At 33.2% G+C, this 17,092-nt stretch overlaps 1 protein-coding gene across 3 annotated transcripts in view; it reads right to left on the bottom strand.

The window, feature by feature from the left end:
• The window catches only part of CNTN5 (contactin 5), a 1,139,291-nt gene that overhangs the window by 437,234 nt on the left and 684,965 nt on the right, over nucleotides 1-17,092 (bottom strand). For 2 of the 3 annotated variants that reach the window (XM_069469032.1, XM_069469031.1), the window contains one exon: nucleotides 12,125-12,346. The exons of the other annotated variant lie outside the window; for it this stretch is intronic. In XM_069469032.1, the coding sequence (XP_069325133.1) occupies nucleotides 12,125-12,346 (222 nt within the window). The remainder of the gene's footprint in view (nucleotides 1-12,124; nucleotides 12,347-17,092) is intronic. 3 annotated transcript variants of the gene reach the window in all.

The following is a 17,092-nucleotide window of genomic DNA, read 5'->3' on the forward strand; positions in this document are numbered from 1 at the left end:
AAGTTAAGCAAGTATAAACTGCCACTATAAAATTTTCAAGGATTCCTAAGAATTGAAGAGCTTTATTTATTAAAAGGCATTGTGGTGAATGTTTCATGAGTAGTATGTAATTATGTTGTATATACAATATAAATTAAGTGAGAATCTAATAGATGTTTTGTCATTTTCTAGTGTAGCTATAAAAGAGAGGTCAGATGACTCAGTAATGTTATTGCTTATGAGAATGATCAAAGTATATCAACTCCATGTAACATTTGTAGGATGACAAACCAAGAGGCCATTTTGTCAACCGAGAAAGGGAATTTCTCTTTTCTCCTTTTAATTTATAATCCAAAATACACAGTTAAGGTCAAAAATACTCAGGAAAATATTCTATCACCTAAACTCCAATTTCAAGAACCAAGAAGAGATCCTCAAGAACATATTTTCTTATTTAACAATATTTGTTAAGCTTCTTGTAAGCTTGTACTTCTCTGAGTACTGAAAGTGGGTAAAGAGGAGACTATGAAATGGTCTTTGCTCAAACAGCATATAGTTAAATTGGAGAGAAAAGCATATTAATATAAAATAATAACATTGGCTCCAAAAATTAAGAATACAAAGAATAATATCATAAAGTTTTTATGAATGGTCATGAAATTGAAAGATTTTTATTAGAATATGGTCTTGGCTGGGTATAGTGGCTCACACCTGTACTTTGGGGGATTGTTTGAGGCCAGAAGTCTGAAAACACCCTGAGCAACATAGTGAGACTCTGTCTCTGCAAAAAACTTTTTTAAATTATCCAGGTGTGTTCACACATGACTGTAGTCTCAGCTACTTGGGAGGCTGTGGCAGGAGAATCGTTTGAGCCCAGGAGTTTGAGATTGCAGTGAGCTATGATAATGCTACTGCACTCTAGTCCAGGCAACAAGAGTAAAATCCTATCTCTAAATAAGTAAATAGATAAATAATTATATAAATAAAATCAATAAAATATAAAATATGATCTTTATAATTGGGAAAAATTGGCATGATCTGTTTTATATAGGAGTGTATCATGTAAGTGAAATATCTTTTTCTGCTGGAAGGCAGAGAGAATTCTTATTTTCATAAAAGTTCATTTAAGTTTTGTGTTTGTGTCTCCAAAACAATTTATTAGCAAAGGGTATTCTGAGGAAGCAACAGAAAATTGTCAACACTGAGGTTGCTTTGAGCCATGATGTCATTGCCCATGTGTCAAGTCAAATATGGAAATAAACCATGGTAATTATAAAATATAGCCAAAAGTACCGAGGACATGAGAAAATATATTTGTAGGTACAGGAATCGTCCAAATGTCAGAAGCCAGTGCTAAAACCTTCAAAAGCCTGGGTAGACTCAGAGGTCTATGTAAATTGCAGATTGTGTTTTTCATTGAGGGAATTAAAGAGATCTGAAAAAATGTGCTTAGCCATAGAAGGAAATAATGGCTTCAGCTATGGCTAAAGACCTCTATTTTTCACCCAAGATAGGATTTGTAGTCTCTGAATCTCAGGGACATGCTCCTCCTAGTGAAAGTATGAACTTTCTACTTTGAATCGCTCCTAAACCAGACCGCGTCTCTGCAAAGGAGATAAAACAACATAACTTAACCTAACCATCTCATCACAAAGAGAAAAATGAAATGCACCCTACACTTAATTAAGTTTACTCCTACTAAAACTAGAACAGCAATAAAAAGAGACGAAGTCAAAGACCAGTTTATTGGCTGTTCATTTATAGAGGGAGGAAAAAGTATAGTGTCAGTGATCGTTAATAATCCTTGCCTACATCCAAATAAAGTACATGTTCTGCAAGTGTCTAAGGCACTAACTCATAAGGGCTTTCAATTATCTTATATTATCTTCAGAAGTTTTAATTTAAACCTTAGTCAATGTTTAAAATCACTTAAATGCCATTTCTTGCATTCAAACAACTACTTTGGGATAATTATTACAACTCCAATGTTTTTTTAAAATCAGATAATGCCTCTTAGGTCTGTGGGAACATTTACATTGATACAATTCAAAGGAGTCAAAGCCATTATCCAAAATAGCAATATCAGGTTGAAAGTAGAATAATTACTGAGGACTTGTCTGGTTGCTTTACTCCCATGAACAATACTCTCCCTTAAAGGGACTACTCCATTTTCCTTCTACCCTTTATAAGTCTGGCTCAGAAATTTTTCCTTATTCACTGTCTTTATTTCCTTACCTAAGTCAAGTGTCAGTGACTGACTGCTGTGCCTTTTTGGACTATTCTCAATCATAGAGCCATAGTCTGATCCTGAGAAAGAACAAGGTATGGCATTTGAATTCTGTATGGACCTGTCCACAATACTCACAACCAAGTTTTCATTGTTATATAAAGCAGGCATTCTGGATGCAGTCTCTTTTTTGTACTTCCTGAATGTGGCTGTATCTATAGCAGATTATCAGATCAAGCTATAGATAAATATTCAAAAGAAAGCAAATTAGAGCATGCATTTTCACTGTTCCAGATCACTGAAAATTTTGATGCTTGTTTAATTTTATTACCTGAGAATATCTGTGAAGGAATAAGGATAATTGAAATATAACTGAAAGCTACCTTATTTTTTTGGCAAATGGCATTTTTAAACATCAAAATATCATCACCGGATTTTCTTTAAATGGAAATAGGTTTTGATGCTAAAGTGATCTAACTACTATAAGAAACGACTAATTGCAATCGAGCACTTTGGCATTTGCTAATCCTGAATAGAAATAGAGTATAGCAGGTACAGATATGTGCCATGAATGTGGAGTTTTTTTTATAATAGCTTACATTTAACTGGGATTTATCATTGTCCAAGTAGAATACTATAACCAAATTTAACACTGTTTACTAAATTACATAAACATGATCACTGAAGAAAAAGAGACAGGATTTTAAATGATATAAATTCTATTGTGTGTAGTAAAATAATATATGCAAGGTTCTTTTCTTTTAATTTCCCATATATCTTACTTAAAATTGGACAAAAGTTTCTGTGATTATCCATATGTGAATAAAAATCATCTTATATTCATTAATACTTGACTATGGTCTATTAAATAAAACAGTATAAGGCACTTGCTATTATCTGAATGTTTTGCCCTCCAAAGTCTACGTTGAAAAATAATTACCATCGTATCAGGACTAAAAGTTGGGGCCTTTTAGAGGTGATTAGGTCTTTATCACAGAAGTGGGTTCATCTGCTCTTACTCTCTCTCTTTCTCTTGTGGCCCTTCCACCTTTGCCACAGATGATGCAGCAAGAAGGTCCTTGAAAGATGCTGGCACTTCACTTTGCTATTGGACTTCCAGCCTCTAAAACTATGAGCCAATACATGTCTGTTCATTGTAAATTACCCAGTCTGTTGTATTTATAGAAACACAAAATGGATGAAGACAAAACCCTATCATTAATTTAGAAAGAATAAGGAACCATTAAATAAAAGTTCAAAAGAAAGCTTTTTTCCCACAAACAACTCTTAAAATCAGCTATTCATGTTACTGATTTGAATTATATATGAATTCTGTATGGTCACTGGACCATAATCATTATACATATCTCTGAATATTTATTGAAATATTAATAAAGTTGTATCCTTTTCTCAAATAGAAAGCACAATACATATAAATGTATTGTACAGTCATAATGACATTGATCAAAAAGGTTTCCAAAGACTTTTAAGGCTTTAGAGATTAAGACAATATCTGTCTTGGGATCAGTCAACATGCAGCTTGCACACAGTAGGGCGGTGGTCAATATCTCTCATAGAAGCATACAAAAAATAAGTGCTTCTAATTTATTAAATCTGAACTGATAATGGTTTATGTTCACTGCGATAATCCTATTCTAAACATGTTACCAGCTCATCAAAGAAAAACGGGCAAAAAAGCTGCATAAAAATTTGGAACACAACCATCCAGACAGTATTTTGAGTATTGCTAACATTATAATATAGGGAAGGGGGTAAAACAGTATAAAAGAGCCCTTCTAGCTATTTTGTAGTGCTCATTCCTTCATAAACCCATGGAAATATTTGTTAAAATGTTGGAAACAAAGCCATTTTTAAGTTATTATAGATAAATATGTTGTCTCTATGAAAATGTTTCTGGGCTGACACAGACCTAACCAAAATACATGATATTACCATATACTGCTCATGTTTCCTCTGGAATTTACTCTAACAATTTACTGTAATCTTTTAACTTTTACCTGTTTAATTTCATCCCACATGGTTGGAATTATATAATAGATTCAGGCTATTGCAGATACAATGTTGAACACATCTCAGAGAAAACAGAGGACAATTAATCAATGAAAAATTTAAAAAGAACTAATAAATACCACTTTGACCAAATAAACCTATATAGAGACACTAGTATTATAAAGGGAGATATAATATTATCTTCTCTGTATCCCTGTTGCTACTGCTTTCCTACAGACAATTATCAGCTTTCCCCTTTATAAGTATGATAGCATCCTGTTGACCCTGATTATGTTCCTCTTGTCACTGGAGTGATTTTGTCATTAATATTATTGTTATTATTATCATTCTTTAAATTTGGATGCTCAGAGGTCTTTCAAGCAATTTCTGGTAAAAAGATTCCACTACTACTTAACAGAGACTTGCTGTTAACTGAGATAACATTTCTAGAGTCCTTAACAAGAAGTATAAGTCCCTTTATAATTTCATTGCAGTCATTCACATTTTACTACAAGCATAATATATAATGTACAGTTCCTTAAACACAGGAGTATTCTGTCTTGCCCCCTTGCCTTTTAACATACTATTTCTTTTATCTGGAATGCACTTTTACACATCCAATATATTTTAGACCCAATATCACTTCCCCAGTGGAGCTTTCCTTGATCATACAACATAAGTTAGATTCGATAACCTTCTTCTATGCTCCTACATAATCTTGTACATAATTCTGTCATAATAATTATAATAACAGATTGTGTGCCTTTTGTATGTGTGTCTATGTGTGTCTCTTTCAAAACTGTGAGCACATTAGGCTACGGGTACATTAAAACTCGTGAACTTGGGAGATAAAAGCAGGCAGACACAGCTTCCTGACTGTGAACTAAATTAAGATGTTCCCAGGCTCAGTGACTGAATCTCAATATCCCCAACAGTACTATGGGGCAGGTAACTCAAAATGCCATTATAAGAACCGGCTCTTATCTGGAGGGAGGAAGGATCAGGTGGCAGTGACTACAAATTGGTTATAGATAAGAGGTAAGCACAGAGGGAGACAGGAGAAAATAAAGTAAGTAAAAATGCTTCTATTTCATGTGTACCTGCAAAGAAAACCAAAAATTCCAACATAGGTAATGCTGCAAAAAAATCAAAGTCAATAATAGGAGCAATAATCCATTCCAGATAAAATACATTTTAAAATCCTGCCTAACTTAAGACTTTAAATAAATGTGTTTAGAATACTCAAAGATATACATGAAAGAATGAATTTCCTTAAGATCAGTAAGCAATTATAAAACACAAAAAAAGGTTAGAAATCTAATAAGAATAGATGGATGTAAGAAAGAACTGGCAAAATACTTGGTGAATAAAATATAGCCTATTAAAAATCCACCCAATATAATGCAACTTAGAGATTTAAAGATTTTATACACACAGCCCTCCTCCCATGAAACAATGAAGTAATTAGTGATTAAGCAGTATTTGAAGGAGAGAGTAGAAGTTTGCACATTTGAAAAGAAATGTTATCTTCTCTTTGAAATTGTCTTGTAAGTAGTAGGCAGATAAGTAAAGATACGTCCACTGTTAGAAACAATGGATGCAGTAAAATTGCAAACTGTCAAGAATTAGAAAAACTCACATAGGGCAATCTATTTACAAAAGAATGTTATCAATCTAATAGATAACAGATTGATAACAGATTTACCTGCTAAAAGAGAAGCCAGCAAATATTTAAAATATTAAGAGAATATAACTATTAACCTAGAATTTTACACTCTGTTAAACCATCTATCATTCAAGAGTGGAGGCAAAATAAAGATAGTATCAAACATATAAAGACTAAGATAGTTTACCACAGTCATGGCCTCATCATTATAGAATATGCTTCATTAAGAAAAAATGTGAACACAGAGAGAAGGATTATGATAGATGAAATTATGACTACAGATACCAATAAGATGTGGAAAATATAATTAAATATTGATTTAAAACATATTTTTGTTAAAAAAGGTAAAATTAGCACAAGACAAAGTAATAAGAATTTAAAGAAAATATATCATGTTTGAAAAAATAAAATTATTCAATAATTTTACACTTGGGAAATTTCTTAGTTAAGTTCATTAAAGATAATCATTAAAAGAATAGACTAAGTTAATGGTAATCACTAAAGGAATAGGTATATAATGTATAAAATCCAAAACAACAGAGAGGAATTAAATATAGAAAACATGATCTATCCAACAGAAAGCATGGGGAAAGAGAAAACATCTCAAAGAAAGAAGAATGTGGGAGATACTGCTAGTTTTAGCCAAACCTTTTCTGTTTCCTCCTGAGCACACAGCTAGCTTTTTTACAAACAATTTTTTCTAATACAGTATCTATCATATACTATGAAACAAGGCCATACAAGCAAGAACTAACAGAAATAACAGACAACAGAAACAGAGCCATAGGGCTATAGATACCAATTTATAGACATAGATCATGAATCAACTATACTTACTATTTCTATTTTCTAGGAGACAAAAACTGTCTGTGATCTAGGAATAAATGTAACAAAAGATATGAAAAATATTTTTAACAAAAACTAAACCATGTTATTGAAGGATTTGAAAGTATATTTGAAAATATGAGGGAGGTGATTTTACAAATTATATTAGTTAATCAATACTCCAAAAGAGCACTCTAAAAATAGAAAAAAGAAATGAAATCAGGTCATTACTTCATATTACATATAAAAATAGTTTCATGTAGTTTAAATACTTGAACATCAAAATCAAAATTTAAAGTTGGAAATAAATAAAATTCAAGTTAAGAATAGTTTTTCATTAAGATACAAAAAGCACAGACTACCAAGGAAAGTGTTGCTATTTCTGATTATATTAAAATCAGAAACTTCTATCCAACAAAAGATACTATTGACAAAGTAAAAAGACAAGCCAAGTGTTAAGAGATGATATTTGCAATGCATTCAACCAACTAGTGATGATTTCATTTGTAAATCTGTACAGATAAATAAAAAGACCAATATCTGGATAAAAAATAGTAAACATATATGAATAAGTAATATGCATAAAAGAAAAATAGAATGTTCAATATGCACATAATAAAATTTCAACCTTACTGTTCAAGGAAGTGCAAATTAAACCACAATGACATAGCATACTGTATTCAAGATACTGGCAAAAATCATTATATATTGGTGACAATGTGGAGAAATGTGAACACTCACACAATGTTGGTAGAAGTGTCAATCACTTTGGAAGTCATTTTGACAATATCCAGAAAAGTTTCAATCCTTTAACATAAAAATTGTACTCCTAAAACACATATAACATAATTGCCTTTGATTCATACAAAAAATAAAATTAAAAACCCACTCATTTGACACTGTAACAGCAGAAAATTAGAAATAACCTGTCTACAGAAAGAGAATGGATAAATTATAATATAATTTTGCAGGAAATGAAATGAACTTAGACCTACAGATGTCAAGATAGATGAATCTCAGAAGTCTGATTTTGATCCAGAAAAGGTGGGTCATGATTTATACATGCAATATCATTTATATAAAATTTTAAAAGATTAGTACATATATTTTATAGGCTTAGACACATAGAGAGATAATACATGCACATGAATGGCAAAATTAATATAGTGGTTCCTCTAAGACTGGCAAAGGGGATATGACATCTGAGCAAAATACTCAGCAGCTCTCAGCAAAGTTTATGTCAAAACTCCCCCCAAAGCAACATTGCAAAATATTAAAATTTAATAAAGCTGATATATTGTTACAAGAAACATTTATGAAATTATTTCCTTTAGTTTTAAATATTTGATAATTTGTAATAGAAAGAGTAGTGTAGAATGCAATTAATGTAAACTATTAACAAGTAAAATAGTGGAAAGATTGGAATTTTATCTCTTCTACTTTCAATTTTGTCTTTTTTTTCAGATTTTCTCTGTAGCATCTGTTAATGTAACAAATAGAACTAAAAGTAGGCCTATTACAGAATATAAAGGAGAGCAAAGAAGAATGCATAATCAAGACCTGAATAAACAAATCTTGTCTGAATATAGGAATTGGCTTCCTAGAAAAGAATACCAACCTGTTGAGATAACAAGATGACACAGAAAATTAAAATAGATGAAATATATAAAAGCAACTTTAAAACTATGAAATCATAAAAAGAATTTTCTGTAAAAAATATAGAACTATAGTAAGAATAATAGAGAGGATACCCACAAATTGAACAAAGATTGTGTTTATTATCTCACAGTCTCCATGGGTCAGCAAACCAGATGTGGCTTAACCAGGTTCCCTGGCTCTGTGTTTTTTCCAAGGTGGGGCAGCAGTCTCACCCTTAAGTTCAAAGTGGTACAGATCTACTTGCAAACTCACTCACATAATTATTGGTAGGATTCAATTCCTGAGGGTTGTTATACTAAGTGCCTCAATTACTCCTGGGCTGTTGGCCAGAGGCCATTCTCAGTGGGTCTATCAATAGGGCAGCTCTCAACATGAGCTGACTTCCATCAGCATGAACAAACCAGAGAGCAAAAGAAGACAAACAAGATGGAAGCCAGAGCCTTTTGTAACCTACAGTTGGATGTTATATCCCATTACTTTTTTCATAATCTATTCTTCAGAAGCAAGTTAATAGCTTTAGACAACAGATAAGGTGAGAGATTACTATAAATACCAAAAGGTGGGAATCACTGTGAGCCATTTTAGTGTCTACCTATTACAGGTGACATCATATTTGTTTCAGATTTTTTCTTTTAGAACTAAAATATCACAAGTTAAGATCATCCCTCTTCCCTTTCCTGGTATTATTTTCCTGCCTTCATTTTCCCTTCATCCTCATAGGTAAGCACTACGGTAAACTCATTGTCTCAAGTTCATGTGTTAAAAATATAGCATATATATGTATCTATAAATACTATATATTATTTTTAATTATTTTACATAAATAATGTGATATTATATGTAATATTTTGTAACGTATCTTGCCTACTCACCATTATATTTTGAGGTATACTCATTTAGTTTCATAAAGATATAGCCCATTCACTTTAACAGTTTTAGTTTTCCTTTGAATAAAATATTTATAATTTATGTATCCATTCCCCTTCTGATAGACATTGAGTTGTTTCCAATTTTTGCTATTGAACATATATTACAGTGAAATACTTTTTATTTCCTTGTACATGTGTTGAAGAGTTTCTCTAGGTTATTTACCCAGAAGTGAAATTGCTTCTCCAAATTGCTCTGCAAAAGTGGGTTTTTACATTTCTCAGAAAAATCTTTGCTCCATCTTGGGTACTTCTTGGCTTAACTCTGAACAGGAGTAGGATGACTTTCTATTCAGGCTCTGTTAGTTTTCTCATTTTTCACAAGAGCATGTCAACCTCAGCTTTACTCTCTATTAAGGCTAAAGGGAATTACCTGACAAAAAGCCATATGTCAGACTCTTGTCAGAGAGAATGAAATCAAAGTCACACCTAGCCAATATTTATCAAATGCTCAGATGAGAAAACAATAGTTATGGAAGATTACTTGAAAAATACTCAGACTATCCATTCTTCCTGATACTCTAAAGTATGGATTAAACTAAAACAGCAGAGGACTTAAATTGTACTAAATTGATTCCCAGCCTAAAGCCTTGCTACTCAAAGTATAATCCACAGACCAACAGCAATGGCATCATCTGGAAGCTTTTAATTGATGAGATTATCTTGTCCCACCCCTGATTTTCTAAAGGTGATCTATATTTAATAAGCAATTTACTTATAAAGATTGAGGAGCACAGTTTTAGAGAATTGCTTTTCATTGCTTCTGTTTGAGTTTCATCTGCCTTCATTGAAACAGATGAAATTCATTATTATGTATACAGTGAAAGTAATGTTCATGTCACTGGCCATTATATCAAAAAATAAACTCTTAATGAGGACCCTCGAGAAAAATTTTTCTGATCTTAGTGTCAGATAGTTGTGCTTTTACTGAAAAACTATTCCATTTTAATGCTTGAAACACTGTGAAATATGTAACCAATCAGACTTTCTTTTTTTACTGCTAATTATCCAAAATGGGACCAGCCCACAGCAGGTATATAGGCATTAACTGCAGACACTTTAAATTAGTCTCATACCTGGCTCTATCTTATGTCCCAATATTTATTGTTTTCAAGATTTTAATGTGTTTTAATTTATATTTTCTAGCTATGTTTTATTTATTATTGTGCCTACCTTAACTTCCATTTGACACAAGAGGGCAAAGGAGAACACTAGTTGATAGAAAATTATATCAAATAAAAGAGTAGATCATAATTCTGATCACTCAATATATTCTACCTTAATATGATATTCTACCATAAGATCATAATGCCTAAAGAACATGAATCCCAACATGTCTCTGCCTGATTGATTCTGACATTAAATTTACTGTAATGAGAATTTTTAACTTACACTAAGAATAAATAGTTTGAAAAATAAAACAGGTGCTAACACCATACATAAATAAAGTTTAAATGTGAACACTATGAGATGATGCTCTACATGGCAACAATTGGTATAACCGTAAAGAGTAAGTTTTCTGTGGTTGTCACCACCACCTTATTTTATATTTCGAGAATCTTTCCAATTGGTTTAGTTCTTGTACAATGTATCTTTTAATGTTTAGTCCTTCATTGGTCATAACTGAAATGTAGCACAAAGTACACTGGTCTTAAAATCAGTAGATATATGAATGTAAATTGGCTATGCTACTTATTAGTAGTGTGACCTTGTAAAATATACTTATCTGCCCATGAGTTTCCAGTTCTGTAGAAGGCAGTGACAATATTGACCTTACATATTTGTTGAGGAAATTGAATGAGATAAGCTATAAAAAAGGGATTGCCATAGAGCCTGGTAATAATCAGATGCTAGTGTACCTCTCTGTTAATTAACCTTGCATTGTTTTGTCGGTATATCCAAAAATGACAGAGGTAGAGAATATCTAGAAAGTGTTGTTCAAACCATAATGCTAATAGCTGCAGCGTATTAATTTAACTGATATATGAGTGTTGGATATTTAGATTATTTCATATTTTCCATGCACAAGTAACGATAAGTGTATACATATATCTTTGTGTGCCATGTATATTATTTTCTTATGCAGAATATATTATAGAAATAAAACCATTGGATTGAGGGATATGACTGTTTTAAGGTTATTGTTATTCATTGTCAAATTGCCTTTTACAAATTCGTATTTTAACTTTGATTCTAAGAGTATATTGAGTCTTAATCCTAAATTAGGATTGGTATTGACTGTAATTAAATAAAAATTAAATGTATGAAAATATTTAAAGATGTTTAGAACAGAAGACAAACTTATGATAAAGATGGCCTTAACATTCCCTTAAGCTTGATAAACTTTAGGCAGGTTTCTTCCTGACTATAGTCTTTTAACTTTCCTTTTCTTAGAGCATTTACTTTAGCAACTTGCAAATGTAAATTCTTTCTCTGCCCCTTTAAGATGTAAATAATCTCTCAGTCTCTTGTCATTTTTAGAACCTTACAACTGAGCAATGTCTATCTCAGGACCTGAGAGCTTATCATTTAAAATGTAATCATCAAGAAACAGAGTCCAGTCTCTGTGAGAGGGTAGGAGCCTAACTTTAATAAGCACCAGTTAATAAACAAAGATGGCCTAATCACAATGACCGATATCTCCCATAACATCCTCCAATTTTCTAGTATCTCACTTCCATTTTTAAAAAACTCTATTGCCTCCTTTTTAAATCGAGTTGAATTCAATCTCTCTCTCCTATTGTAATAGTCTGATCTCTACTGCAGTAGTCTTGAATAATGTATGCCTTGCCTGTTTAACTCCATCTGGTGCATTTTTTCTTTGATACTTACCATCTTGTTTGAAGGCATCTGAGGAATGATAAAGATTGATGGGAGAATAATAATGTTGAGCGGCTCCTCGCCAGCTGGGGGAAGAAACACTCAGTGTTCCCAATGAAGGACTGCTGTACCGTGGTCTGGTTTTTGAACCCAAAAGAGATGAAGATGAACTCTTCTTAATTCTTAGCAAAGCAGCATATGATGTAGGGATACCAGGAAGAGCTTCAGAATATTCTATAAAAGAAAAAAAATAATAAAAAGTGAATTCAGCAGAGACTGGTTTATTCGTTCTCAAGAAAATTGTTTCTTCTGAAGACATGTTGAAAACCTTCCTTGGAGCAGCAACCAAAAGTAAACTACAGTTAGAATGAGAAAAAATGTTACTTTTAGGTTTTTAAATATGTTCTGAAAATTTGAGAAATTATAATGTTTGATGAAAAAAAAGAAAGAAAGGAAAGAAAAGAAAGGAAGAAGGAAGAAAGGAAGGAAGGAAGGGAGTAAGGGGGTAGGGAGGGGAGGGAAGGAGGATGGAAGAGAAAGAAAGAAAGAAATTGAGGAAGGAAAAAAGTAGAGGAAAGAAAAGGAAACGATGAACAAAAGGAAGGGAGGAAGAAGGAAGGACATTCAAAAGCTACTTTGTGTCAAGAATATTTGTAAATTAACTTTTTTGAGTTTGCCTTAATATTACAGTATACATTCAAATACATTAGATCAGATCTTTTATTGTTAAAAAAATATTCTCACTTACATTCTATAAATACAGATTGGATTTTCATCACCTAAAATATATCACATAGTGGGAAATGTGTCCAATGTAGCACATATTTTGACTAGGCTGTAAGTTATACTTCATGTTCTTGAAAAGCAGTCAAATTCACTATGGTACCTTAAAAAAAATTTGGATGAAATTTATTCTATAGGTTTTGTTATGTAATTTATATAGCTTAATATTATTAGGTGGGGATAAAATTACAAAAGTCCCATTTTATTGATTATTGAAAACTATATTGTCCATATTTTTCTTTAATTCCCAAGGTGTTTGATTAGAAAAGATGTATTTAGTACCCGGAATAGATTGTACTAACTCTCCTTTATGTCCACAGAAAAGAATAAGTTTAGTATACAGATAAAATTTTTAAAAATACAAAGTATGATGAATTATGAAGAACAACAAGCAGTTGGAATTTTTTTCTGTATCCAGTATTAACTAAACTGAACACTTTGCTGATCTTGGAAATACTTTTAAGAATTAGACATTTTTGTTCAGGGTATCTGCCTTTAGAACTGAATCATTGCTAGCTTAATGTTAGATAAAAAATAACTTTGTTGGTAAGCTTTCTTCTAATTAAAATTACTTAGAATCATTACACTATCTTATAGAGATATTTTGGAATGCAAGAAACATTTCTGTGATTTGAAAATAACACTTTATGTGTTAAGCATCAAATTAAGTTTAACATTTTTCTGTTCTGTGAAATTGTAAATATGATTTCTCTGAAACTCAAAAAAGTATATTTTTAGATGTTTTCCACACTTAAAATGAGCATGATATGTATAGTCCAAGCCCATCAGAAGTTGTTAAGAGATTCATGTCCTTTAGTCTTTGCTGTTCAACCACAAGTCTGACGAAGGTGGATCAATTTTAACTGAAAATAGCTAACCTCTCCTGGGCAAACTATATGCGAACAGATTATGGGTAGACATAAAATCTCCTTTAAAACCTGGAATTAAATGCAAGTTTTGGCACCTGGAGGTGTAAGGTAATGAAAAGAGAATGAGTTTTCCTTTAAGGTAGTTTGTAGTTGTAGTTTCTGAACCTATTCATTTTTCAGTGCACTAGATAGCTTTGTGTTTTAACCGCCTGCTCTGCTCATTTATAAAAAGAAGAAAAAAAAAAAAAGAAGAAGAAGAATGCTCTCAGACTGGTGTTAAAAATTAAAATGAAGTATGAGAATGTGGTTTATAGTTCTTAAAGCCAGATAAGAATAATCAGTGGAAAACTAGGAAGGCCGTGTGTGGTTTAAAAAAGCCAGGATGATCATCATGCTTGTAAATCTTATATATGTTTTAACAAAATATATACTGTCCAAGTGGTACTGCAATTGGCTAGTGCCATTGCATATAAATAGAGATGAGTCAAATGCTAATTTGGCTGTGTGCTCTACACCAGGGCTTCATGTATTATGTAATCATTTTCATCTGTTGAAGTAGGGATTCCTTTTTTATCAATTAATATGAACTCAAAGCTGTTACTAGAAATCTGGCAATTTATTCATTCATTCATGCCTTCAACATGTGTGAGGGAGAGAGGTGAGAGGAGATACTAAGGAAGAATAAATAAGCAAAGGGCCAATGATGAAATGCCTAGTATGTCATGTTAAACTGGTATGACTTTGAAAGAAGAATACCATACATTTTAGAGAGATCACTCTGGCTGCAGTGCCATATTGAAATAAGACAAAAAGAAGAAATACTACTCAAGATCCTAAAGCTGTGATATAGGCAAAGATTAGTCAGGAATGAGGAGATGACAATATGAATGGGAATGAAATCAATAAGATGACTGACTGATTGATTAGAGGGACATAAAGGAAAGTAAGAAACTGTGTAGAGTCGGTGCCACAAGGAGAAGGATAAGAATTCAGGAAAAGGAATGTGCTGGAGTGAAAGCTCATGAATTCAGTTTCAGACAGGTGGAGAGCCTGAAGTGCCTCTAGGGCATTCACGTTGATTATAAGATTTTACAAACATCAGATTCAGCTCATGAGAGACATTACTAAATGGTAACCAAAAATATGGCTATCAAAACTATGAGAATAGATAAATTTAATAAGGAAGTATATAACATAATAAATAGAGTGCTGAAAATGGAATCCTAAGGAGTATCAGCGTTAAAAGAAGCAGCAGAAGGTGAAGGGTTCACTGAAAGCCCTGACTTCACCATTATACAGTTCATACATGCAACAAAAAACATTCCTAACTACTAAATCTACTGAAATAAAAAAATTCAAAAAAATATAAAATATATATGTTTTAAAAAAAAAGAGAAACAGCAGAGCTAGTGGATCTGGAAAGGAAAGAGGAAATGCAGAAAAATGGGATGTCACAGAAAGTAAGGGAACAGAGTCTTTCAATACAGATAGGAGAGCAGTCAACAATGCAGATCAGTGTTCCCTCCAGCTAGCGAATCTATTGATAGTTGCATTTAAACTTGGGGATGGGGGTTAGCCTGAGAAAACAATTGAGAGTGAGGGGCATTGTGACTGAAGGTGCATTGAAGGAAGTGAGTAGTTATGGACCATGGACTCTACCCTAAAGAGGGACGGAATTGAGGAAGTGAGAGGAGAGTTCTGAACAGTTAAAGGGTATTAAAATCAGTAAATTATAGGTCTTGAAGGAGTTGAGATCCTAGACAGAGATTTAATGATAAAATGGGATGCACAGAAACACAGATATTTGAATTTAAACACAGGAAGGGGACACACGTATTTTTCACCCTCAGCAGAGTCCTTCATTTATTAAATCAATACAAGAGAATCAAGTGTGGAGAAGCTGGCCCTGCAGAAAACTGGCACCGAGTGATATCAAAGCTGCCTGCTTCCTCCACACCCAGTGCAGAGAGAATGTGAAAGTGGGGTCAGAAGAAGGGGTAAAAGAGGCCTTTCCAAGCTCTGGAGACGGTGTAGAACCTCTGTGCTGCCATTTCCTTTCCATTTGACATGCAGGCCCAGGCTTTAGATTGGGGTTTTTTTATCAGTCTCATGGTCTGAGTCAACTGACCATCAATTTAGTGAGGCCTCTCCCTCTTTCAATGATGGTTTTAACTCTCCTACTTGATGCCTTCTTAACTGGGAAAGTGGTATTTCATTTATAGGACTTTGTTTAACCCTCATCTTTGACAGACTGAATTGATTTCATCCTCCTCTGTGAAGGGTGAAAGTAACTTCATTCCCTTTCTATGTTTAAATTCAAATATTTGCATTTTTGTCCATCTTATTCCATCTCCTCTGTCTATGATTGCAGCTCCTTTAAGACATATAATCTTCCGATCTTAATAGCCTTTCCCTCTCCTGTGCCCTCTTCTAAGTTCCTCAATTCCTTCCCTCCTCAGGGTAAAGTCCATGGTCTGTAACTTTACTCACTCCCTTCAATGTGCCTTCAACCACATTGCTCCTCACCCTCCATTGTTTCTTCATGAGCTAAACCCTCCTCCGGCCCCCAGTTTAAAGTCAAGTATCAACATACTCTGTAGCCAGAGAAGAACACAAAATCATGCTTAAAGATCTCAATTTGTGACAATTAACTCCAGGTAGGCCTTTTGAATTTCTAAGAAATGCTACTCCATTTCACTAGTCGATTTACTCTCCTTACCCTCCAAGATGAATCATTGGCATCTTATCCTCTGCCCTCAAGCCCATACATGTTTGGCCTTACTGGTGATGGTCCTTCGTGTTTCACTGAGAAAACAGAGGCACTTAGAAGAGAGTCCCTCACATCCTCTCACCATGCGCGTGTACTCCCCACACACTCTGCCTCATTTTTTCACTGGTAGGAGCTGGTCATGGGAATGAATTGTCTATGCATCTGTCCCTTGATTTGTGTGAACTGAATTCCATTCCACTCCATCTTGACTGCTCAAAGACATTTCTCCAGATAATTCCTTCCATCTCTCCTCCAGCATCAATTTTTGTCTCCCTGTTAGATTGTTCTCATAACTACATAAAAATTTCTCTCACATTTTTAAAGCTATTTTGACCTTACTATTCCTTCCGCCTATGGTTCTTTACAGCAAGACTCTTTGAATACAGCTATATATGGTCAATGTGTTCAATTCCTCCCCTTCCATGCTCTGTGGACCCTATTCCAAGCAGTCTTGTTTAGACTGCTTAATAATAATGTCTCTCTTCCAAATTAATAATTACCAGGCCATTGCTAAATCTAAGGATCAAATTTTATTATACTAGACCTTTTAGGAGTGGA

This window comes from Eulemur rufifrons, chromosome 6, assembly GCF_041146395.1.
Source record: "Eulemur rufifrons isolate Redbay chromosome 6, OSU_ERuf_1, whole genome shotgun sequence".
Lineage (NCBI taxonomy): Eukaryota > Metazoa > Chordata > Mammalia > Primates > Lemuridae > Eulemur > Eulemur rufifrons.